Source organism: Narcine bancroftii, chromosome 1, assembly GCF_036971445.1.
Source record: "Narcine bancroftii isolate sNarBan1 chromosome 1, sNarBan1.hap1, whole genome shotgun sequence".
In the NCBI taxonomy this organism is placed as follows: domain Eukaryota; kingdom Metazoa; phylum Chordata; class Chondrichthyes; order Torpediniformes; family Narcinidae; genus Narcine; species Narcine bancroftii.
The window spans coordinates 97,142,010-97,167,909 of record NC_091469.1 but is presented as its reverse complement, the minus strand read 5'-3'; the positions used below and the strand labels follow the sequence as shown (position 1 = coordinate 97,167,909).

The 25,900-nt window shown below is 44.5% G+C and overlaps 1 protein-coding gene across 1 annotated transcript; it reads right to left on the bottom strand.

Moving 5' to 3' along the window:
- Positions 1 to 1,776: 1,776 nt before the first annotated feature.
- Positions 1,777 to 24,948, bottom strand: LOC138761238 (alpha-(1,3)-fucosyltransferase 7). The gene is made up of 3 exons (XM_069933036.1): positions 24,791 to 24,948; positions 24,045 to 24,175; positions 1,777 to 2,986 (listed from the first exon to the last, which is right to left on the bottom strand). Exon 3 carries the CDS (start codon positions 2,886 to 2,888, stop codon positions 1,854 to 1,856), a length of 1,035 nt encoding a protein of 344 aa, XP_069789137.1. The 5' UTR covers positions 2,889 to 2,986; positions 24,045 to 24,175; positions 24,791 to 24,948; the 3' UTR covers positions 1,777 to 1,853.
- Between the last annotated feature and the right edge of the window lie 952 nt (positions 24,949 to 25,900).

Below are 25,900 nucleotides of genomic sequence, written 5' to 3'. Positions count from 1 at the left end.
AAAATTGAGATACTGTGACAGATTTTGTGTTTGTATTGTATATAGATATGTTTTTGGGAGATAAATTGGGGCAGGTTTTTTCACATACAAACACTTCAAAACAGATCTCATTTAAAATACTGGAGCTCTGCTCAAGCCAGACAGGGTGGCTCCTGCGTGGGGGGGGGGGGGTGGGGGGGCCTTTGAAAAAACTTTGGGGAGCACTCATGAGACTTCACTGATGGATTGTTTTGTAAAGCAACAGATGAAAGAGATTGGAGGTTTAGGTTCGGACCCCAGCAGGCTGTCTGGAGTGTCTGGTTTTTTGCAAGCAAAGAGAGTCAAACAGGCTTTTTCTCTGAGAGAGAGAGATCAGTTCTGCAGTTTTACAATCAGTAGCAACAGCGGGGACTAGAACAGGAAAAGCTGGCAAGCTTGTGGAAAATCCCCATTTTGAAGATGGGTTGTGAGTGCTTAGTTCAGCCTGGTCACAGCCCTTGAGATTCATGCAAGAGGAGAGGACTGGCTGTTTAATGTTTCACTTGAAATAAGAGAAACAAAAAGGAAGTCTGTGGTGACCTGAAAGAAAGATGTTATCATCTGGAAAGCACTGAAAGAACAAGTTTCTTTGACAAGACACTGAAGTGGCTGATTAAAAAAGAATCAGTTGTGGGTGTCCAGTGTACAACAAATCTCTCTCTGAAAACCGACAGAACCTTTCTGAGCAGTAACCATTTATCTTTCAAGCATCAAAAAGCCTGGTGAACTTCATAAATGTTAAATTCTATGCACAGTATAAGAATTGCCTGCAACCAATAAACTTGGAGGAATGAGAAGTGAGATTGGACTGTGAATCAAATAATTTTTCCAAACTTACACACACGTTAGATACACGTGCGCTTAGAATGAGAAGGGGGTTAAGTTAGGTTAGTTAAGTTAATCATGATAAGATAAAATTTGATTCTGTTTTCATGTTTAAAGATAATTAAAAGCAACTTTTGTTTAAGTAACCATTTGTCTTGGTGAATATCTATTGCTGCTGGGTTTTGGGGTCCTCTGGGCTCGTAACAATACTGAGGCATTGACACTTAAATTCTACTGAGGTAAACTGACCAACCAACTATCCAAGCAGTTGCTGTGAGAAAAAAAAGGTTCTTTGGAAAGGTCTCCATCCAAAACAATTTCTTCAGCTACTGATCAAATCACAGAGTCATACACCACAGGACAAGGCCATTTGGCCCATCAAGTCTGTGATGATCATAAAAAAAATTACATTAATCTTACACTAATCTTATAATCTGCACCCTCCTCCCCCTGACAGATTCCTCACTTGCCTGTCCTCAGGGGAAATTCGATGATGACTAAGTAACCTGATGACCTACATCTCCTGGGGATGCAGGAGCAAACTGGGGAAACCCAGGCAGTCACAGGGAGATGGCGCAAACTTCACACCAACAGTGCCTGAGGTCAGGACTGATCCCTGGTCTCTGAATCTGTGAGGAGGCACCCTTACCAGCTGTTCCATTGCACCAGCTGAATGTGAAACACCAGCATTTTGCAGGTTTAATATGGAAATACGCAGCAGGAGGCTGTTTGACCTTCCTGCACCAGATTACTTCATCCAAATTACATAACTTTCCCTCATTCATGAAAATATTCAAATACCTTTATTCGTAAATCTCTGCAAGTTTGTATTAATTGCAAAGAAACAATTGAGAGAAATCTCTATTTCAGTAAAATATCAAAATAACATGACATTTCAGAACAGAAATGATTCTATAATCTCTATTCCTTGAATTTAGTATTTAATTTCTATTGATAATGAAACAAATACATTTAAAAAATACTAAATTGAGGTATATTAAAAATAATCCTCAATCATGAAACCAGTCATGTAAATTATTATATATTTTTGACTGTGGAAGGCTATGAAACTTAGTGCAAATGGTACAAAACCTTTCTGTCCAGTCTGTGTGCATCTTAACTGTGTACTGTTTCCTCCAGTTGAAATACTGCTCGTATCGGGTCCTGTTCTGCCAGAGATCCTTCAGGAAGCAGGCCAGCTCTTGTTCAGAAGGAAAGTCATTCACATGGATGAAGGAGTCAGCAGGAACAAACTCTTCATAGTTGGCTCTTGGAGGTCCAAGAACCACAGGGACAGAACCAGCCATGAAAGAATTTCTCCAGAGCTTCTCTGTAATGTAGTCTTTGTGTACAGAGTTTTCAAATGCTAGGTAGAAGGCGTATTTTGATATCCTTGGCAATAAATGTATCTTGTTAAGATATTTTTTGACTGACTTTCCATAAACGTCAATTTTCATGTACTTAGATAGATTAAAATGCACTTTTGCCCTCCAAGAGTTTTTGTGGTAATTGCTAATAACCCATGTCGAGAGAAAAGATTTCTTTGGAATAGAAAAATTAGTGTGTTGGTTGACTTTCGTCAGACTCCCATAAGGGATGAAGATGTCAGAATCTCTACGATAAGTCATAGTCCAGTTGAAGAGACCATTGAGTTGACGAATCCCTTTGGTGTTCGAGGGTGATTCCAGAGATACCCACAGCCACTTCTGGTTGGGAGGTCTTGTCTCACGAGGCAAGTTGGAGATGTTAATTTGGATCTCCCTGTGGTGAAATGCTACCACATTTGCACGATCAAACATGGACCTGTTGCAGGTAAGAATGCAGTTCTGGATAGCATATAAATCCCAGCAAACGTTGGCTCCCGCAGTGGATTTTGGGAGAAACGGCCAGTTCCACACCAACACAACCAGAGGATCATGGCAGTAACTTCTCACTGGTTTGATTATTTGTCTAAAATTGTTCGGGAAGAGTATGCAAATTCCAGCCACAAATATGATTGCCATGATCAATGTGCTCTTCTGCATTTGTCGGAAGAGGATAGCCATGTGTTGGATTTCCAGTGACTGAGAAGAAGCAATGAATGAAACTTTGTGGATGCCTTCGTACAGACATCTGCGAACTGTGAGCGACCTGTGAACAGCCTCTGTAGGAACAGAGGGAGATGGTGGTTAACTTACTGTGCCCTGCCCAGCCTTTGAAGATGCCAAGCACTCATCAACATTTTAGGTTACAAGAGGAAACAGCTGTATTTGCATAGTTTGCATATAGTTCAAGGCGGTCAGAAAGATTAACATAAAATGCTTTTGAAGCAATGACACTCTGCAAAAACAGTCACATTGTGGAATTTAAAAAGTCTAGCTTTTAAACCAGTTGAGAATGATTGCAAGGTTTCGCAATGAAAACGGAACGTAAGTGATAAATAATAATACTGGCCCTTTGAACGTATGAATGCTTAAATTATGAGCATAAATAAGGCATACACCCCTTTAAATCTACTTCATCCAATACGATCATGGCTGATTTCAAACACTAATTCAAATTTTCTCTCGTCACATATACTGCCCGATTTTCTGTGCACATATTAGCATTCCCTTTTGTGGCAGATTTCCAGTTTCCTCTCACAATTGCAGCATATTATTTTGTTTGTCACTCTCTTTCTGCTGCCAACAGAAGTAATTGTTACCATGGCAATGTCGGTCTGAATACTTCACTCCTCTTCTGCCACCTAAAGCACCCTTGCTTGTACACTTCTGAAGGAGAGCCATCAGTTTAAATGTTAACTGTTGTTCTCTCTCCACATTCACCGTCTGACCTGCTGAGAGTCCTCAGTATTTTGTGGTGTTCTTTTAGATTTCCTCCATCTGTAGTTTTTTTATCTTCAATCTTTAACTGAGTAATCCATGGACACTCCATGACTCTGAAGGGACTCTCTTTCGCTTCTCTTTCTCTTGCATTGTAAGGGGCACCAGGTAACAGTAAAGGCAATTCTTTCAAGATTCAAGATTCAGTTGTCATTGTAATAAAACAGTGTCATATTACATGAAATTACTTTTGCCTGCCGTAAGGCAAAGAGATTCACCATCAGCAGAAATTGCCTGAAGTGCCTCTTACAGTCAGAGAAAGAGAAGCAAAAGAGAGTCCCCCCCAGAGTCACCGAGTATCCATAGATTCACTTTCAGCACTTCCACAATCTCTGCACCCACATAGAGTCCAGTCCAAACGATTGGCAACCCGAGCTCCAGATCCAAACCTCTGACATGGTCAGGAGCCCTTCAGCGCCTTCAGAACCCCCTCGCATCTCAGTTTGGATACCTGGTGTTCTCTTCTTTGGCTTGGCTTCGCAGACGAAGATTTATGGAGGGGGTAAAAAGTCCACGTCAGCTGCAGGCTCGTTTGTGGCTGACAAGTCCGATGCGGGACAGGCAGACACGATTGCAGCGGTTGCAAGGGAAAATTGGTTGGTTGGGGTTGGGTGTTGGGTTTTTCCTCCTTTGCCTTTTGTCAGTGAGGTGGGCTCTGCGGTCTTCTTCAAAGGAGGTTGCTGCCCGCCAAACTGTGAGGCGCCAAGATGCACGGTTTGAGGCGTTATCAGCCCACTGGCGGTGGTCAATGTGGCAGGCACCAAGAGATTTCTTTAGGCAGTCCTTGTACCTTTTCTTTGGTGCACCTCTGTCACGGTGGCCAGTGGAGAGCTCGCCATATAACAGGATCTTGGGAAGGCGATGGTCCTCCATTCTGGAGACGTGACCCATCCAGCGCAGCTGGATCTTCAGCAGCGTGGACTCGATGCTCTCGACCTCTGCCATCTCGAGTACTTCAACGTTAGGGGTGTAAGCGCTCCAATGGATGTTGAGGATGGAGCGGAGACAACGCTGGTGGAAGCGTTCTAGGAGCCGTAGGTGGTGCCGGTAGATGACCCATGATTCGGAGCCGAACAGGAGTGGTGTGGTGATATGTAATTACACCACTTGGTCACCAGGGGTCATCCCGGTGACCTTGTATATAAAGCAGTCCAGAGCTACAGTCTAGCCTTCCAGGTTCATCTTGCAGAGAGACAAGACCTCTTAGTGTACATATTAGTTTATTATGGTGCAGCCGAGATAGGTAAACTGGTTGACCGTTTTGAGTTTTGTGTGCCTGATGGAGATGTGGGGGGGCTGGTAGTCATGGTAGGGAGCTGGCTGATGGAGGACCTCAGTTTTCTTCAGGCTGACTTCCAGGCCAAAGATTTTGGCAGTTTCCGCAAAACAGGACGTCAAGCACTGAAGAGCTGGCTCTGAATGGGCAACTAAAGCGGCATCGTCTGCAAAGAGTAGTTCACGGTCAACCAGTTTACCTATCTCGGCTGCACCATTTCATCAGATGCAAGGATCGACAACGAGGTAGACAACAGACTCGCCAAGGCAAATAGCGCCTTTGGAAGACTACACAAAAGAGTCTGGAAAAACAACCAACTGAAAAACCTCACAAAGATAAGCGTATACAGAGCCGTTGTCATACCCACACTCCTGTTCGGCTCCGAATCATTGGTCCTCTACCGGCATCACCTACGGCTCCTAGAACACTTCCACCAGCGTTGTCTCCGCTCCATCCTCAACATTCATTGGAGCGCTTTCATCCCTAACGTCGAAGTACTCGAGATGGCAGAGGTCGACAGCATCGAGTCCACGCTGCTGAAGATCCAGCTGCGCTGGGTGGGTCACGTCTCCAGAATGGAGGACCATCGCCTTCCCAAGATCGTGTTATATGGTGAGCTCTCCACTGGCCACCGTGACAGAGGTGCACCAAAGAAAAGGTACAAGGACTGCCTAAAGAAATCTCTTGGTGCCTGCCACATTGACCACCGCCAGTGGGCTGATATCGCCTCAAACCGTGCATCTTGGCGCCTCACAGTTTGGCGGGCAGCAACCTCCTTTGAAGAAGACCACAGAGCCCACCTCACTGACAAAAGGCAAAGGAGGAAAAACCCAACACCCAACCCCAACCAACCAATTTTCCCCTGCAACTGCTGCAACCGTGTCTGCCTGTCCCGCATCGGACTTGTCAGCCACAAACGAGCCTGCAGCTGACGTGGACATTTACCCCCTCCATAAATCTTTGTCCGCGAAGCCAAGCCAAAGAAAAAGTTTATTAGAACTGTCTTATACTCGCACTGCTGATGTGGTTATTGTCAGTACAATTTAATAAACTAATATCATAGCTACTAGGATGGAAGCTGCTTCTGCTCCAATGCACATTCCCAACTACCTGGAGACTCTTCCTGAGGAATGGAATCCGGGGACAACCAGCACGTATGTGCATCCGAGGACAGAGATGGTGAGGGACCACTATACTGGAATCGTGGGGAAGACCACAGAAGTACACTAGGGCAGGTAAGAAATGGCCAAGAGCCTTGCCTGCCCGAGGGTTTGCTGGTACAGGAGCCACCGACACTAAACCCTGCTCCGATCAGAAAGGGGCCACTACAAGCGCGGGTGGAAAGATCTCCCAATTGCCACCTATGTGCAGAATTCTTAACCATTCCAGAGCCAAGGAAAGCAGACACCACTACTGTCACTCCCCCAGCAGCAGTTTCCCCAGTACCACAAAGATATGACACTACCGCTGGGATTCCCCCCTAAGCCCGCTGCAAACATCCCAAAGCCAGAGACTCAGCCAACAGCCCATAGCACCCAGGTTACTCCTCCAGCAGACACAAGCCCCACAGAGGCTCTACCAGAAGCTCCCAGTACCCCAGAGTCCGCCCTTGCTACACCTAGATCCAGAGACCTTATGGAGACCGGGAACGACCCCTGGGGTTCCCCCACATTATGTAAGGGACCAGAGAATGTGGCTTAGCCATGTGCTGCGACCAGACAGGCTGGAGCTCAACCCCAGAAATCCCGGAGCTGGCACACTCTTCGGCCACTGGCAGAGATGCTTTCAAAATTATGTGGAGGGTGCTGAGGCATCGGATAAAGAGCTATTAATGCTGCTGTTAGCGCAGCTGGGAGACCACCCTTACTCCCTTATACAGGATGCCAGGTCCTACCAAGAGGCAATGAGCACTTTACAGAGGCATTACAGTAAGGGGCATAGTGAACTCCACTCCCGGTACAGGCTCATGACCAGGTCACAACAAGTAGGGGAGTCTGCCAGAGACTTTATACTCTCTTTGAAAGACCTGGCAAGAGGCTGTAACTTTAAAGCAGTATCAGCTCAGGAGTATGCGGAGGACCTTATTAGGGACAGAATTGTTGCGGGCATATGGTCCACTGAGACAAGACATTGATTGCTAGAGAAAGGAATGGTGGGGCTAGATGACACAGAGACTATTGCAGAAGCTTTAGAAAGCACCAGGAAAGAATTGGAGGAGGACCCTGGGGCTGGGACAAACGTCACACTGCTGGACTCTCTACCCCCACGAAAAGAAAAGTATGCTGCCTCACAGGAATCCACAGCAGCAGCAGCACCTTGAGGGTCCCAAGGGCTTTTCCTGTGGACAAAGAAAGCACCCCAGAGCCCTCAGCCCTGCCAGAGAAAATGTCTGTTCCAACTGTGGAAAACTGTGGACATCATGCAAAAGTCTGCAGAAGCCCCGAGGCTACAGCCAAGGCCCATTCTCATGCTAATGAGAAGCAGGAAAGCTCTTTCTCCATAGACAAACTGAAGAAGGAGAATGCCATATGCAGACGGCCATCTTGGACAAATGCTACGGAGCAGAGGACACAGTCTTCAGGAGATGAATATGATGCCGAGTACTATCGGATGGTAGGACACGCCAGACTACGCATGAATCAGGTGAGTCCACACAATTTATCTGATGCCACTGTGTGCATCAAAATTAATGATGTGATGGTAAATTTCTTAATAGATAGTGGAAGCACTGAAAGTTTTATTGGCCATGGGTTAGTCAACCGCCTTGCCCTCCCCACATGCCCAAATGAGCACCGGATCCTGTTAGCAGCCAGCAGCCTTGCGGCTGAGGTGAAACAGTTTTGCAGGGTAACTCTAGAAATCCAGACCACAAAATATGAAGGGTTCAAATTACTAGTACTCCCTCACTTCTGTGCCCTGATACTATTGGGGTTAGATTTTCAGTGCCAGTTAGAAAGCATTACAATTGTGCATAACGGGCCTCACCCCCAACTACGTCTTACGAAGAAACAACATTGCAGCCTGTCTGTCCTGAACATAGAACCCCCTCCACTGTTCACACACCTGACCCCAGAATGCACACCATTAGCCACAAAGAGCAGGAGGTACAGCCTGAGGGACAGAGCCTTCATTAGGACAGAGGTCCGCAGGCTACTACAGGAGGGCATCATAGAGCAGAGCACCAGCCCCTGGAGAGCCCATGTGGTTGTAGTAAAGTCAGGAGAAAAACTGCGCATGGTAGTGGATTACAGCCAGACAATCAACAAATTTACACAACCAGATGCCTACTCCCTTCCACGCATAGCAGACGTGGTCAACAACATTGCGCAGTATAAGGTGTTCTCCACCATAGACCTGAAGGCAGCATACCACCAACTGCCCATTAGAAACAGCGATCGGATTTACACGGCATTTGAGGCAGAAAGCAGGCTGTATCAATTTCTGCGACTCCCCCTCAGTGTCACCAATGGAGTGTCCCTGTTTCAGAGAGAAATGGACCAAATAGTATATGAGTCCCAACTGAAAGCGGTGTTCCCCTACTTAGACAACGTGACAATCTGTGGCCACACTCAGGAGGATCATAACATGAATTTAAAATGCTTCTTCCAGGCAGCCGAGGAAAGGAACCTAACATACAACAGGGACAAATGCATCTTTAGTGTCAGGAAGTTGCCAATCCTGGGCTACATAGTGCAGAATGAGGAAATCAGCCCAGACCCAGTCCGTATGCATCCTCTCCTAGACCTCCCAGTGCCACACACGCTAAAAGCACTAAAAAGGTGTTTGGGGCTGTTCGCTTACTACGCCCAATGGTCCCCAAAAACGCCGACTGCGAGCCCACTTATAAAAGCTTCAGTTTTCCCACTGTGTCCAGCAACCACCAGAGCATTCAGGGACATTAAGGACCACATCGCTAAAGCTATCATGTGGTCCATAGATGAGTCGATTCTGTTTCAAGTAGAAATGGATGCATCCGATGTGGCTCTGGCAGCCACCCGAAACCAAAATGGACGACCGATGGCTTTTTTCTTGCGAACCCTATGGGGGTCAGAGGTAGGACACTCAGCAGTAGAGAAGGAGGCCCTAGCCATTGTGGAAGCAGTAAGACACTGGTGGCATTATCTGGGGTGCAAACACTTCACCCTCATCATGGACCAATGGTCCACGGCTTTTATATTTGATAGCCAGAAAAGGGGGAGAATTAAGAACGACAAAATCCTGCACTGGCGGATAGAATTGTCCACATTTAACTACGACATTCTATACTGCCCCAGGAGACTCAAGGAGGTACCGTAAGTGCTGTCCAGAGGCACTTGTGCCATCCTTAACCACATATCCCAGTTGTAGAGCTTGCACAATGAGCTGAGCCACTCGGGGGTCGCTAGACTGTTTCACTTCATTAAAACCCAAAACCTCCCATTTTCGGTAGAGGAAGTGAGGTCAGTGAACAAGAGCTGCCCCATCTGTGCAGAATACAAACCGCAATTTTACCAGCCAGACAAAGCCACCCTGATAAAAGCTACCAAACCTTTTGAGCGCCTCAGTCTCGATTTTAAAGGCCTGCTCCCGTCCAATAATAGAAATGTCTATTTCCTAAACGTAATAGATGAATATTCCCGTTTCCCCTTCGCAATCCCGTGTTCTGATGTATCAGCAGCCACGGTTATAAAATGCCTCCAACCCATCTTCAGCATATTTGGGTACCCGAACTACATACACACAGACAGGGGTGCTGCATGCATGAGTGCAGAAGTACAGCGATACCTGCATGAGAGAGGGATTGCTACCAACCGCACTACAAGTTACAATCCCAGGGGGAATGGACAAGTCAAAAGGGAAAATGCCACTATCTGGAAAATGGTCCTCTTGACTTTAAAAGCAAAAGATCTGCCTGTTGCTAGATGGCAAGAAGTGTTGCCAGAAGCCCTACACTCTATACGTTCTTTGTTGTGTACTGCCACTAACATGACCCCATATGAACATATAATTTCTTTCACAAGAAAAGCCATGATGGTCACAGTGCTGCCTCAATGGATGATAACACTGGGGTCTGTTCTCCTCTGGAAGCACTGCAGACACCACAAAGCAGACCCGCTGGTGGATCAAGTGGAGTTGAGGCACGCGAGCCCTCAGTCAGCCTTCGTCACATTCCCAGATGGAAGAGAACATTCGGTGGCCACCAGGGATCTCGCGCCGACCAGGTGTGTGAACTCGAAGGAAACACAAATGTCTACGGATCAACAAGGAGCGCAGCAGCAGTCACTAGAACAGTCGTCCATCAAGTCACCCCAGAGGACTATATCACCCACCCTGGAAATCAGGACCCTGGGTACGCCTGCCGCACAAAATATCACCACCCTAGACTTGATGGCAGGACCTAATTCCATACAAGAGGATCCCCAGCCCACACGGCCACATGACCAACCAGTACTTCCCACTCTCACACCTCCAAAAAGAAAGGCCGAAAGGCAGACCGCACTCCCCACCCCTATACCACTACTGAGCCATGAAAAATTTTGGACATGAACTTACAAACAAGGGAAGGAGGATGGGGGGGAATAACAATTTTTTAAGGTGGGGGTGAATGTGGTAATATGTAATTACACCACTAGGTCACCAGGGGTCATCCTGGTGATCTTGTATATAAAGCAGTCCAGAGCTACAGTCTAGTCTTCCAGGTTCGTCTTGCAGAGAGACAAGACCTCTTAGTGTACATATTAATTTATTAAAGCTGTCTTATACTCACACTGCTGGTATGGTTAAGTCATGTGTTCAAGTCTCACTAATCTTGAGCACTCTCAATACCGTCTCATTCATCATTGCAAAGATGAGGGAGTGCTGTACTGTTAGCATTAACTGAATTCTTAGACACCTTCGTGTTAAGATTGCACTGTGACAAACATCTGGAAGAGTTTACACTACATCCAGTATCAATCCTGATGTTTGTTAGAGTTTGCTGTGCACAAATTAGCAGCTACATTACAACAGAGACAACGCTCAGAAAAGGACCAAACATAGGAGTTGAGAACAGGAGTAGGCTACATGGCTTTGCAAGCATTTACTGAGGTCATGCTGATTTGAGATCAGGCAGGAAAGTGGAGTGGAGGTCAAAAATCAGATATATCACTGTCTTGTCGAATGATCATGCTCCTTCTCCTTTATTTTTCCTATGGTTTTCCATACTTGTCATAGCCCTTTGTAGTGCACCCCTCTGCAATGCTGAAGGTGGAATTTGCCAGTCACCCTGTTAACTATGACAAGTGTGGCAAACCCACTGTGAAACAGGTCTACTGGCCTTCCGGCACCAGCTCGTCTGACTTTGCTTTTACTATATAAAGCAAACAAAACTTCAGATGGTTATCTAGGAGTGGCAACGTCTCTTTCTTTTCCTTTGAAGTTGTTGTGCTGTGGTATCATGGGATCGTGACTCACTGGCACTAATTTAAGATACCTTTTACACGGCATTTTGCAGAAACGTCAGATTCAGGACTTGTACCGTCATAAACAAAGAATCAGATCAGAATTTATTGTCATGACCATGTCACAATATTTGCATCAAAGTACAAATATTTATATAAGCCACCTTACAAAATAAATAAAAATAGTGCAAGAAAAAAGAAAAATGCAGAGTAAGGTAGGGTCTATGGTTCTTTGTTCATTCAGGAATCTGATGTCAATCTTCTCAGGTTTCAGGTAGAGTTCCATGCTTTTTTTAAAAAGTTTTTAGTTAATAAAATTGATTTACCATCAATAATTACTAAAAGGCTAAAGTTGTGAAACTATCAGGCTTTTACTAACTAAAGACTAGAACAACCATCAACCTAATTGACTGATCAAAGCAAAGAGAAAGGGGAACATGCAAGAGGCTGTGGGTAGGATCGGTCTCATGTCCAGCCAGTAGCAGCAATTCATGGCACAACAGTGGATTACCACAATAATGCTGTCATAAGAGCAAGGACCAAGGAAATTTACTGACTACACATTGATGCTAACAAATCACCTTTGAGCTGTCCTTGTGCTACTGAATGCTCAGCTTTGGGCTCCTGTATCTTTTTCCCAATAGTAGAGATGGTATACATATGTGTGTGTGCATATAAATATTCTGGAATAATTACCTCAATTTAATTTATAAGAGACTCAAGGTTGCATGAAACTGTTCATCAATCACATTGCTATTCATCAAACATCAAGCTATTTTTCAGCCTGGCAGCCCTGAATTTGATGCTTCTGTACCTTCTTTCTGATGGTAGTGGGTCACTGATCTTATGTGATGGATGGTAGGGATCCTCAATGTTTCTTTGAGCCTTATTTAAGTCATGATCTAAGTGAATGTCATCAACAGAGGAAAGGGAGATCCCAGTGATCTCAGCCGTTCTGATGATTTTCTGTATTGACTTCCAGTCAGATGATTTCCAGCTACCATTCCACACATCGAAGCAGCCAGACAGGACACTCTTAAACGTGCTCATGTAAAAGGTGGGGGGGGGGGGTGGTGGGGAAGAGGGGGGTTCAGTAGCCTTGCCCTCATCGGGAAGTATAAATAATGCTGCACCTTCCTGTCTAATGAGGAGGTCTTGTGGGTACAGGATAGGTTGTCCATTTATATGCACATCAAGGAACTTTGTACTGTCCACAATAACAGGCGATTGATGTGCAGTGGAGAATGGTCTACCTTCATCCCCATGAATGTGTAAGTCCCACAATTTCCAGGGAATTTATTTCCCCATCTGCTGTTGGTTCTCTGTCAAAGCAGGTGGCATAATGGTAGTAGGGGCTAAATTGAGCTTCAGCTCATCATTTCAATGAGTTCCCATCACCCCTCCAGAGCTAGAGTTGGCCATTAGCAGTCTGACCATCTGAAAGGGAACAGTCTGCAACTGATTTGGCTGCTGTCATTGTGGGGAACTGTGGTGGTTCAGTAGGACCAACAAGCCCACTAGAAAATAGGTCAAAAAGAAAAAACAAAGGTGATTTGTTAGCATCAATGTGTAGTCAGTAAATTTCCTTGGCCCTTGCTCTTATGACAGCATTATTGTGGTAAACCACTGTTGTGCCATGATTGGCTGCTGCCGCCTGGACACGCCTCCTGAGACCGATCTTACCCACAGCCCCTTGCATGTTCCCCTTTCTCTTTGCTTCGATCACTCAATTAGGTTGATGATTGTTCTAGTCTTTAGTTAGTAAAAGCCTGATAGTTTCATAACTTTAGCCTTTTAATAATTATTGATGGTAAATCAATTTTATTAACGAAAAACTTAAAAAAAAAGCATGGAACAGTACCTGAAACCTGAGAAGATTGACATTGACCCTTGGGGTCAATGGGATCTCCCTCCTTGGCCACCAAGGAGGTGGCCGTGGATGCCATCACCACGGATGGTAACTGACTGAGACTCCTCTCACGTGTCATGCCTCGTGTGGCCAATGATCAGCGACGCCAGCTTGCACCAAGCAGTTATGGAGATCCTCAAGGCCCAGTATCGTAGGAAGGTTAATGAAGTCTATGGCAGACATCTCCTGGCTATCAGACACAGTGACCTGGTGAGTCGAGCGCCAAGTACCTGCAGGGCCTCCGGATCGTGTGAAGGGTGAGTGACTATAAGGCCATATCAGCTGCCCAAGATGCAGAGGACCTCATCAGAGGTGGCTGATATCCGCTCTGGGTACATATGGCAATGGCTATTGGAACAAAAAGTTCTCAATCTTCAAAGGGCGGTTGAACTTACAGAGACACTGGAGGTGGCTCTCCAAAATTCAGATGACTACTCGGCTGCTTGGTCATCATGGGCGCTGCTATCCTAGGACAGGGCATCGTCCCACCCTGTGAGTGACTGGTCCCCTACACCGTCCCATAACTCTAGTGATCTGACCTCGGCTGCTGTTGTGGGAGATCTCTTCAAGTGCTACTTCTGTGGGCAGGCTCAACATCTGAGGAAATTCTGCCTTGCCAAGGATGCAGTGTGCTCCAGGTGCAGGATAAAGGGCATTACACCACAGTTCGCCAATCCAAACCATCTGCAAAGTCTAGCAGCACCACGTGCGGACAGACGCCACTCCGGGCAGCGTGATCAGCATTATTTTCCCTGCACACCAGTGATGCCAAGTGTGAATCATGGAGGTCGCCATTTTGGACTGCATGCCAAATGCCATCTTCCCAGGCATAGGAGTCGAGGGGTTGAGGCTGGCCATCTTGGGTGTGTGAGCACCCATATGATTTGGACAATGAATCCATATTGACCACCATCACCCTGAACCTGGAGGCATTGCACAAAATTTCTAGTCTATGATGGACGTCCTGGTAATTGGGTGTGATATCAACTGTTTATTTGATAGCAGAAGTACAGAAAGCTTTATCCACCCTGATACCATGAAAAGACTGTCCCTTAAAGTATGACCCACCAAGCATAGGATATCACTCGCATCCAAATCATACACAGCATCCACCCTTGGGTCCTGCTTGGTGACCCTGACTGTTGGAAGTGTAGCATACAAACACTTCAGACTGCTCGTTATGTCACAACTCTCTGCCCCCTTGCTACTGGGGCTGGATTTCCAGTGCCAACTTCAGAAAGTCACTCTGCAATTTGATGGACCGCTCCCCCCATCACCGTCTGCAACAAACAGTTCACAGACAGTCCCCTGCAGGGGACATGTGGTCTCTCAACCCTTAAGGTTGACCCCCACCTCCTGACTGTTCGCCAACCTCACCTGCAATTGCAAGCCGATGGCCACAAGGAGTAGACGGTATTTTGTGGCAGAGGTTCAACCCTTATTGGGTGAGGGCATCATCAAGGCTAGTAATAGCCCTTGGAGGGCTTAGGTGGTCGTGGTAAAGAATGGGGATAAGAATAAGATGGCCATAGACTACAGCCAGACCATCAACTGACACACGAAACTCGATGCTTACCCTCTTCCTCATATATCCGATATAATTAACCAGATTGCACAATAACGGGTATTCTCCACGATTGAACTGAAGTTGGCGTATCACCAGATCCCGATCTGCCCAGAGGACTGCCAGTATACGGCATTCGAGGCGGATGGTCACCTCTACCTCTTCATCTGGGTCCCTTTCGGGATCACAAACGAGGTCTCCATCTTCCAACAGGGGATAGACCCTGCATGGTGGACCCCTACGATCTACAGGCCACTTTCACATACCTATCTGCAGCCATGACCTGCAGGATCAAGATGCGAACTTCCACAAGTTCCTCTGGAGAGCAAAATGCATGAACCTTACTTACAATGAGGATAAGTGTGTATTCCAGGCAGCATGGCTAATCATACTTGGCTGCGTGGTCAAGAACGGTGTCATTGGGCCCGATCCAGACTGCATGCATCCACTGATTGTGCTACTTCAAACACTAAGTTGATTTATTAGTATCAATGTGTAGTTAGTAAATTTCCTTAGTCCTTGCTCTTATGACAAATGTTATTTATTAAAATCTCTTGTTTCAGCTGGGGACTAGGGATTTTTGAATAATTGGTGCATTGCATTCTACTCTGGTCACGTAATCATTCAATGCTCGAGAGAAGTCACATCATGTGAAGGTGTGACTGCTGCAAGGATAAGGTAGGTTGTCCACGAAGTGATCAATGTCAGGGAGTTTAATCACTGCCAGCTACTAAAGCTATGGTTTTCTTAATCTATGAAACTCTTTTCATGGTTATACTGGAGAAACTCAGCAGGTCAGACAGTGAACTTTATATAGCAGAGAAAAGGATACATAACCAACATTTCAGGACTGAGCCTTTCATCAATGAATGTGTAGACAGCCGCTACAATTGGCTGTTCTTGCCCTGTTAGAGTCGCCTTGGGGGCCACCATACTTGGGCCCGCACATTGCGCAGGCGCAGGACCAGCAGTGCTGGCCAGGAGTAGGAGCTCCTTCAGACTCTACTGAGGTATATGGCATTTGTATTTCTTTAATAAAGTTTCAGGTTGTTTTTAAACTACTGGCTTCGAGCCTCTTCATTGCAAAGCACAGTTGCAAACAATATTAGCAAAATGTGGGCAGGTGGTGGGGGAAGGGGCAAGGGGAGGAGCAAGGGGAGGAGCACAGTTCCACAGCAGGAGGTAATAGGTAGACAAGGGAGGGAGGGCCCACCAGCAAATAGGGGGAGGGGAGATGGCTGTGTGAATGGAGGAGGGAGGGGGTGGGGAGTGGGAAGAAAGAAAACAGAAGGAAGGGGAAGAGATGGAGAACGGGGAGTGGGCTAGCAGAAACCTGAAAAGTCGATGTTATGCCATCCGGTTGACTTACATTGTAGCAGGTGGATGGACTTCCCTTGAAATCAGGTGACATATTATTGGAAAATTGTATATATATAAAAAATATAGGCCATTTGATCAGGTGGAATAAGATTCAAGAACAAATTCTCTTGCCATCATCAGACTCTTTAATGAACCCCTGTGCCATTTGATCTTTCTCTGTAACTCTGCACCTCTTTCCTGTGTCTTATTTGACATTTCATGCATGTGACATTGAATCAGTCTGCTCACAAAATATCCTCTATCAGTGCAAAAGGCAATGAATTTAAACCTGAGAATGGTTAATATTTCAGTTTGAACACCTTTAGTTTCAAATGGGAAATAGAGACGACAAACCTGATATTATCGTAAAATCCACCAACAGTGAGCTGCCTTTGTGGTTTGATGAACTGATTTCTGCTTGTCAAGACAAAACCTCAGCTCTCACACATATTCTTCTACCTCAATCTGGAACATGATTCTATCTGCGAAGATAGATCACGTCTCTGTCAGAAATCATCCCTCTGGAGCTTCCGACTTTGTCCTGACCCTGCCTGATTCTACCTCATCCAACATCTCCAGGCAGGACTATCTATGAAGACTCATTGCTTCAACCTTCCCTTGCCTCACTGAACTGATTCCTTCCGAGGTTAACTTCATCCTTTCCCCCCACTGCTTTTCCCAAGACTGCAGGAAACTGCAGAGAGCTGTGAGTGCATCTTTGGGTGCAAACCCTCCCCCCTCCTCCCTTCCATTGCCTCTATCTCTACCTCCTACAACCTCAGAAAAGCAGCCAACATATTTAGAAAAGAACTCATCCCACTCCATTCGTACTCTCTTCACCCTCCTCCCTCTTGGGGAGAAAATTCATTGTGGGACCACGTAACACCAGATCCAAGGACAGTGGCATTTTCGCTGTTATGAGATGCCTGAGTGAACCTCACATGAGTAAAGTAATGTTGCAGTTGCTCTGTTTTAACTGATCTCTCTCTCTCTAATGCCATACAGTGTTTTAAACTGCTGTACTATGTTTAGGTTGACTCGTTAGATTGTTCAAAAATGAACTTTCTCACTTTCCTTGGTACATGATAAATTAAATGTTGAAGAGCCCCTGCCCAGGACAGAAAAAGACCACAGAGAGTTGTGAACTCGGCCAGTGCCATCATGGGCACCAGTGTTCACTCCACTAAGGAAATCTACAAGAGGTGGTGTCTCACGAAAGCATCCTCTATCCTCAAGGACCCTCACCATCCAGGCCATGCCCTCTTCTCACTGCTACCATCAGGAAGGAGGTACTGGGGCCTGAAGACAGACATCCAATGGTACAAAAGGAGCTTTTACTCCTCTGTCATCAGATTTCTGAATGGGAAATAAACCACAAACACTACATTTCTTTCTCTTCTTTTGCACTTATTTATTGAAAAAATTTAATTTAGAGCAAATTTTTTACCTGTAATAACAAATTTTGTGACATGTTCATGACAATAAATTCTAATTTTGCTTCTGATTCTGATGTCCAACATCTTTTCCATTTTCCACTTTGCCAATTTTCTTATTTCCTTATCCCAAATGGCCTTCAAAGCCCCCGAAACCAGCCATTCTTGCCAGCCTGACAGCTCCAGGTGACATAAATATATTTTAGGTTTTTTTTTGTAGTTGGTAGGAGAAAAATATAGAAGAAACCAAAACTTGACTGTTCACAAGGAAGGTGGCCCATAAACTTTGAGCTGAGTCCTACTGGGACCATGTGGTGGTACACCACCAGCCTATTGCAGGGGGCAACCTCTGTAAGTGCAGAAGTGTACTGCTGGCCTACTGCAGGGGGCAACCTCTGTACCTGCAGGAGAGTAAAGGGGACAGGACTACACCTGGCTGGCTGTCAATCAGTCGACCTGAATGGATGAAGCCCCACCCAGTCGGGTGTCAATCACCCTCCGGGATATAATCCTGCGCTGGCCTCCAAAGTCTCTCAGAGTTACTGCAGCTACAGCCAGCCCAGCTCTGTGGAAGTCTTTGTGGATTAAAGCCTGTTGTACAGTCTTTACCTTGTGTGTGTCTGATTCTGTCTAACAGCACACCACAGACCATAGCCAGAAAAGGATTGAGAATGGCTACTCTACACCTCTGTCTTCCATCTGGGTGGCCTAAGAGTACTCTCCTCCTCCTTGAATTGAGGCCCAACCAGTTCCCATCATCCACACACTCATTCATCAGTCTGAACTTATTCTTGCATTGAACAACTTCTCTATCTCCACTCACTTCCTCCAGATGAAATGTAAAGTCATCGGGACTTGCGTGACCCCCCCTCCCCCATGCTACATCTTTCTTTGTGTAAGATATTTCAGTCCTGTGAGAGACCACTGCCTTAAGTCTTTTCTGGTATGTATGAGACTGGATTGGGGTTACTTTCCATCAGAGTTCCTTTCCCCAATGGTAGGAGAGCCAAGATGATTGCACCACTTCATTCTACACCATTACTTCTGACAATAAGACTAATTGAACCCTGTTCAATTCACCATCAGTGGCAGAGATCCATAGATGAGAGTGGAGAACAAAACCCTTTAGCTCAGTGGTTTTCAAACTTTTTCTTTCTACTCACATAGAAGATAGGAGCAGGAGTAGGTCATTCGACCCTTCGAGCCTGCTCCGCCATTCAACGAGATCATGGCTGATCTTAACGTTCAGTACCCCGTCCCCGCCTTCTCTCCGTAACCTTTAATACCCTTATACTGAAGAAATATATCTAATTCCCTCTTAAATATATTTAATGAACCTGCCTCTACTGCCCTCTGTGGCAATGAATTCCACAGATTCACCACCCTCTGGGTAAAGAAATTCCTCCTCATCTCAGTCCAAAATGGTTTGCCTATTATCCTCAAACCATGGCCCCGGGTTCTGGATTTTCCCATCATTGGAAACATCCCATCTGCATCCATTCTGTCCAGTCCTGCCAGAATTTTATATGTCTCTATGAGATCCCCTCTCAATCTTCTAAACTCCAGCGAGTACAATCCCAATTTGCGCAATCTTTCCTCATAAGTCATTCTTGCCATTCCAGCTATCAGACTGGTGAATCGCCTCTGTACTCCCTCCATTGCAAGAACATCCTTCCTTAGATCAGGTGACCAAAACTGCACACAATTCTCCAGGTGGGGTCTCACCAAGGCCCTGTACAGCTGCAGTAAGGTATCCTTGTTCCTATACTCAAACCCTCTTGATATGAAGGCCAACATACCATTTGCCTTTTTAACCGCTTGCTGTATCTGCATGCTCGCCTTCAGAGAATGGTGTACAAGTACCCCTAGGTCTCTCTGCACTTCCCCATCCCTTAATCTATTGCCATTCAAATAGTAATCTGCCCTCCGGTTTGTATTACCAAAGTGGATAACCTCACATTTATCCACATTGTAGTGCATTTGCCATGTATCTGCCCAGTCCCTCAATTTATCCAAATCACACTGGAGCTTCCTGACCCCCTCTTCCGTGCACACAACCCCTCTTAGCTTAGCTTAGTCACGTACCACCTTAAGTAATCTCTTACTAATCACAGAGCAGCTATGACATAGGGATTACTTAAAGTGGTATAAGAGTGGAAAAAAAGAGTTTGAAAACCACTGCCTTAGCTCATTAAATTGTGATAACAACTGTGCTGGGTGGTCAGGCAGAATGGTTCACCGTTGGCTCTCGATGTGGGCTGGGCTGGGACCAACAGCAGAAAATCATTCAGATCAGTCACAAACGGAATGACCTCTTCATATTTTCATCCCAGTAAGAGCAGCAGCTTCAGTCCCAGAGCAACTTCCTCTTTTACAGTGACTTCGCAACTTGACACCTATGCTAGTTCCCCAATCTAATGTGTGGCAATGTGGAAATATGGGAGTGCATGACTTCCAAGGATGGGTTATCAGTGAACTGCACTAAGCTAAGTCTGTGGAGAAAGAAATTATATATGTTAAAACTCCTGGTATCCAGCACCTATGAGGATTGGTAGATGCCAAATAAATGTATTTTCTGGTTGCTTAAAACTTATTCTTACAATTCCTAACTAATACAACTACATTAAAAATAAAGTTTTTAAAAGGCAAAAGGCAAAATTACTTCTACTTTACTTTTACTTGACTTGAATGAATATATAAAACTTTAAAGCATTTGACTTTATTTTCAGTCACATTTTTTGAAAACATTTAACTATCGCTGCATCTGCAGGTTCCTCCCCCCCTCCTTGGAGCCACAGAAAAGGATGAGCAATTATAGATAATTAACACCCACCCCCCCCCCCCCCCCCCATTTATGGATAAAGCCACTGACTGGGGCAACTCTTACTAAGCAGGGATAAGGAGACTCTTTAAGAGAGTCACCCCAAAGGTGAGTGGCATCAATCAGCTCTTCTTTATTCAAACTGCAAAGCATGATCAAGATACTTTGGAGGCTGAATATTTGCTCCCACCTTCACCCAAAATTTATGTGTTACTTCAGAGAACATATAGTTTTACAATTTTAATAGTTTTACTTGTTAATTTATTCTTATTTTCTTTATTTTGGCTGGTTGTTTGAATTCCGGATACCAGGGTTTTCACTGTAGTTTGAAAAACAAAAGCAATTGGTTCACATGTCAAAGCCCAGTGCTCTCCATCCAGAGGTTCAAAGGCACGATGTTTTTACAGTGCTCTACAGTTTAAAAACGGATTTCTCCGTGAGTGGACCAACATTTCTGACTTGCTTTGCATCACTTGGAAAATTAGATTGCCGGTGTGTTTAACTGACCAAGCGACAGGAGTCAGAGAAAAAAACGAGGAGGACCTTGAGACTTGTTGATGTGTTTCATTAACCAGCACCCGAGAAGAGACACATCTGCAAATTGCTAGTTAATAATTAGTTAATTACGAGCAGCCGATAAAAAGAAGTGCAGTCCCATTTTTGTGAGTGGGCCACTTAAGACTTTGTTTAAAAAGATAATACTGGAAAAACTCAGTAGATCAAACCGTGTATTTTATATAGAGTAAAAGTCCAAAAATTTGGAAACTTGAAATCTGGACCACCTGAGAATCTGGACTTTCTCAAAGCTCTCAAACTTTTTAAAGTTAGCTGGCTTTTGTTTGCGTCCCTGCAGGTGTAAATGCCGCAGATGCACAGTGGTATTTTTCTTTTTCTTTAAAACTGCTCGTTTTGATAATTGGAGTATTCTTTATTTGCTAAAGAATAAATTAATCAAAATTTACTTGTTCATCTCTTCTTTATACCTCCTTAAATTTGAATTTTAACTCCTGAGAATCTTGACTAATCTAACTGCCGTGCAAGTCTGGATTTTTTTACTTCTAGTGTAGCAAAGATAAAGATGTATAACCAATGTTTCAGACTTGAACCCCTCATAAAGCCAGAAATATTGATTATGTATCTTTATCTTTGCTCTATGAAGTATACTTGTTTGATCTGCAGAGTTTCTCCAGCATTGTGTTTTTATTTCAATCAGCGTCTGCAGACTGTTGTGCTTTACTCCTCTTGGCTGTGAAGAGGTGGAGTCAGTGGGCCAAGTTTTGGAGGGCAGCAGCTCTTTAGGAAAAAGGCCTCAGCAATCAATTAAGGTTTTTGAGTCCAGCTTTATCCATGCCCCTCAACATCTCTGGTCATCAAGTGTTCCCCAAGCTTTCCAGCCTTTCCCTAACAGCAACGTACTGTGACTGAACTCTTGTGGTCTCACTTTTAAAAGCCTCCCACTTTCCAGCGCTCCCCTCTCCTGCAAACATCCTCTCCTAATCAACCTCTGGGTCATATCTAATTGCCCAAAGATCAGCCTTGTCCCAATTTAAGACCTTAAATGTGGACCAGACTTAACTTTCTCCATAACTATTTTAAACCTGATTATCATTAAGCTTCCAGGCTTGCCCTTCTCTCCTCATGTTTCTGTTACAGTTTAAATGTTAAATTTGGACATACAGCACAGTAACAGGCCCTTTCGGCTCACGTGCCCGTGCTGCCCAATTACACCCAATTGACCTATGTTTTTATCTGATTTGTTCTTTTTTGAATGGCAGGAGGAAACCAGAGCACCCAGAGGAAGCCCACGTAGACACGGGGAGAACGTACAAACTCCTTACAGAACACACCAGATTTGTACCCCAGTCACTTGTGCTGTAACAGCGATGTATTAAATCTTCTGCCAACTCTTATAATATCTTAGTCTTGCAAGCCAATCCACAATCTCTGCCTTGCCTGTCAGGCCTCTAGCATTGAAAGGAATGCAGTTTTAGCCACTGGTATTTCTTTTCTCTTTGCTGTGTTCTTGCCCTGTCCTCCAAACTTACTTTTTGAGTGCGCTATTAGCCCCCAGCTTCTCGCCTGCCTCATCTCTGCTCTGGGACCCGCTTCTTCCTGCCAACCCTTCTGAATAGAACTAGCAAATCTCCCTGGCAGGATATTGGTCCCCCTCCAATTCCAGAGCAAAGTGCCTCTCTCATACAGGTCACTTCTGCCCCCGTGAGGAGGACTAAGGCATATGTGAGGAAACAACCTGAATCTTAAATGTGATCTTTGTCCCACTGTATCTCTACCATTTTAGCACACCTTTTAGATGTCTAATCCTAATTCATATTAACAAAAGTGTTCCTAATATAAGCTTTTGGTTGGGGTAATGAAAATGTTAAATTTTAAATGTTTAAAATTTGGACATGCAGCATAGTAACAGCCCCGGCTGCCCAAATATCCAAATTAACCTACGACCCCCGCATGTATTGAAGGGTGGGAGGAAACTGGAGCACCCGGAGGAAACCCACGCAGACATGGGGAGAACATTCAAATTTCTTACACAGTGCTGGATTTGAACCCAGCTGACTAACACTTCAATAGTGTTGTGCTAACCACGAGGACAACCTTGCTACCAGTGAAGAGTGGGGTAACTGCGAATACTTATTTATCTCTTTTATATTTGTTATTGCTTTCTGTACTTGGGTAATTTAATTAACACGATTGTTTTCTTACAAAAGTGCTTGTTTGGCTGCAGCAAGCAAGAAGTTCAGTGCATGTGTACATTGTGCAGAATCTAAAGAATATCCACTAACAATGATAACCAATTTCTTCCAGGAACCAGCTCCTTGCCTGACCTGCCATCTTCAATTTACTATCATTTTATCAACACCCTGTTCCTGCCACCTTGCAACATATATTTTGAAAATAATTGTTTGCAACATACATTTCCTTTTTCTATATGTACCAATATTTCTACCAGGAAATTTGACTAACATGGCTTGTTTTTTAATGCTGGCAGGTCTTAAATGTGCTCCTAATTTCACCTGACCTTTATAGCTTCATCACATTTGATTGTAGCAATTCTTCATGCACTTTGGAGCTATCCTGAGAGGATTTCACCAGGGGTCCTCTCCTCCTCTCCAATCTTTGTGTGTCTAATTACATTTGTGCCCTAGGCATGTTTCAGCTCTCTCATGATGTTAACATGAGTGGAAGGCTATTCCTAGCCTCTAGAACCAGAGAGAAATAGGAGCTCAAGGAGCATTAATTAAGCGTTGCCTAAGCTACAATGCAGCCTTCCAGGCTTAACACACAGTTTGATGTTGTCAGATATTGATCATTTTTTTATCAAACACCAGGTCCTGGTAACAATTCTATTCTTGTCATTTATGTCGTTCATGGGTAAAGGAAGAGGTGACACATGGAAATCTAAATTTACACAAATCGCTCCAGATGCTGCTCTGTGGTACAATAATTAAATCTCTTCATCACAAAATGATTGCACGGTTATAACAGTACCAGCAATGCGAGCTCGAATCCGACACTTGTCTGTAAGGAGTTTGTATGTTCTCACCTTCTCTGTGAGGGATTCCTCATGCATTGGTTTCCTCACACCCTCTAAAATATATAGGGGTTGTAGGTTAATTGATGCATTTGGACAGCATGTGCTTGTGGGCCAGCATGGCCTGTTACCGTGTTCTCTCTCTAAAATTAAATTAAAATTAAACAAAATCATTTTTAAATTAAAACATTGCTCACAAAAAAGCTAATACCTTCTCCCAACTATCCTCCAGCACCATCAAGTGTCACAATCCCCAAACCACCTCTCATTATAATGCACTTGTTTTATGAAACCCCCCATTAATTTTCTTTGCTACCCCATCATCTCCAGCTAGGCTGCATTTGCAGAACGGTTTGGTGCTGTTTATTTGATGGCAATAACTCCTACCTCTTCCATTGACTTTCCCCATCAACTCTTTGTAAATCAGTCCCCAAGGGCTGTTGAGACTAATGATTCCACTTTCCTTTTTTGGCAAAATTGTTTATTTCCAACGTTCTTAATATGGACTCATAGTAAATAAATGCAGAAGTAGGCCATTCAGCCCCTCAGACCTGTACCACCAAGCGATATTTACAAATGACTGATCATGCAGCCTCAATGTACTCTTTCTACTTTGTCTCCAACAGTTCTCAGGACAGAACCACTCCTTAACTTGAGGAGCCTCTTTAAACATAAATAGACATGTCACATGAGGTATTTGATCATGTGTGGATCATTAGGAGCATGTCTGAGAAGAAATTAAAATAAACTAGACGCACCTCCTGGTCCTGATTTCAACCTTGGTGTCTCTGAGTTCCTTCATGCTTGCATTAGTAAATAGGCAGAGGGGAGCTATGAACAGAACACCCTTTATCGATCCAGTGGCACTGAACTAAACAGCAGTGGCTGGGAATTAGAAAAGATAAAGATTTGTACCAAGTGATATTATCTATTTGTTGAATATTTCCTGTACATGTGTTGCTTTGCTTCCCCTTGTGAACGGAAATGAGCCCATGCAATTAAATGAAGCTATATGAAGTTACACAATCGCTTAATTGCTTACATTAATAAACATCTGTAAATTCAACCAGCTATGAATTCACTCCATCCCTTGGTCTCTTTGCTCTCTGACCTCTCCACCGCAAACTGCACCTCATATCCCTGAAATATTTGCATGAAACACCGGGGATTCCTGGGTATAACTTCTACATTGAAGGCCTCCACACAACTTGTCTCAGCCTACTGAAAATTGCTGCCTCAATGTAAATGAGGATTTTTAATACACTATCTGGATCAAAATTTTTGTGTTGGCAAAGTACATTCAGATATCATGAACTTGATGAAGGATGTGAGAACTCTGCTGTGGTTACAATTGGACCTTGTGTTTAGTCCATTACTGGACAGCAGACACTCACCTGCATCAGCCTTTTTCATCCATGTGCCTCTGTTCAGTCTCTGACCTGCATCTTGAGCTCTCTTTCTGCTTTAGACTTTGGCGCTGCCACCTTTGAAGTCACAAAGTTGTTTCCTTTCAAAGCTGGTTTGACATTTTTCCTTATCTTGTGGCACTCTGACTATATTGTGTTACTTTCATTGCTCCCATAATCAAGTTCAAGCTTATTGTCATGTGTGCCAAGGAATAGCGAGAAAGTTTATTTGGCAGACAGTCCAGCTAGTCAAACCAAATGAAGTACAACAGCTAAAAACACACAGTGCAGAGTGATGGAGGGAGATCAGTTAGAACAGAGGAAAACAGAATCACACTTTAAGTTATCACCTTTGACTTAACTAACCCCCTTCTAATTCTAAGCGCACATATATGTAATGTTACGGAGACCAGAGGACCCCAAAAAATATGCACCACAACACAGGATTACTTAAACAAACGT

What these genes read in the sequence shown, in the direction of transcription:
- LOC138761238 (XM_069933036.1), bottom strand. Translation starts at nt 2,888, where the DNA reads ATGGCTATCCTCTTCCGACAAATGCAGAAGAGCACATTGATCATGGCA.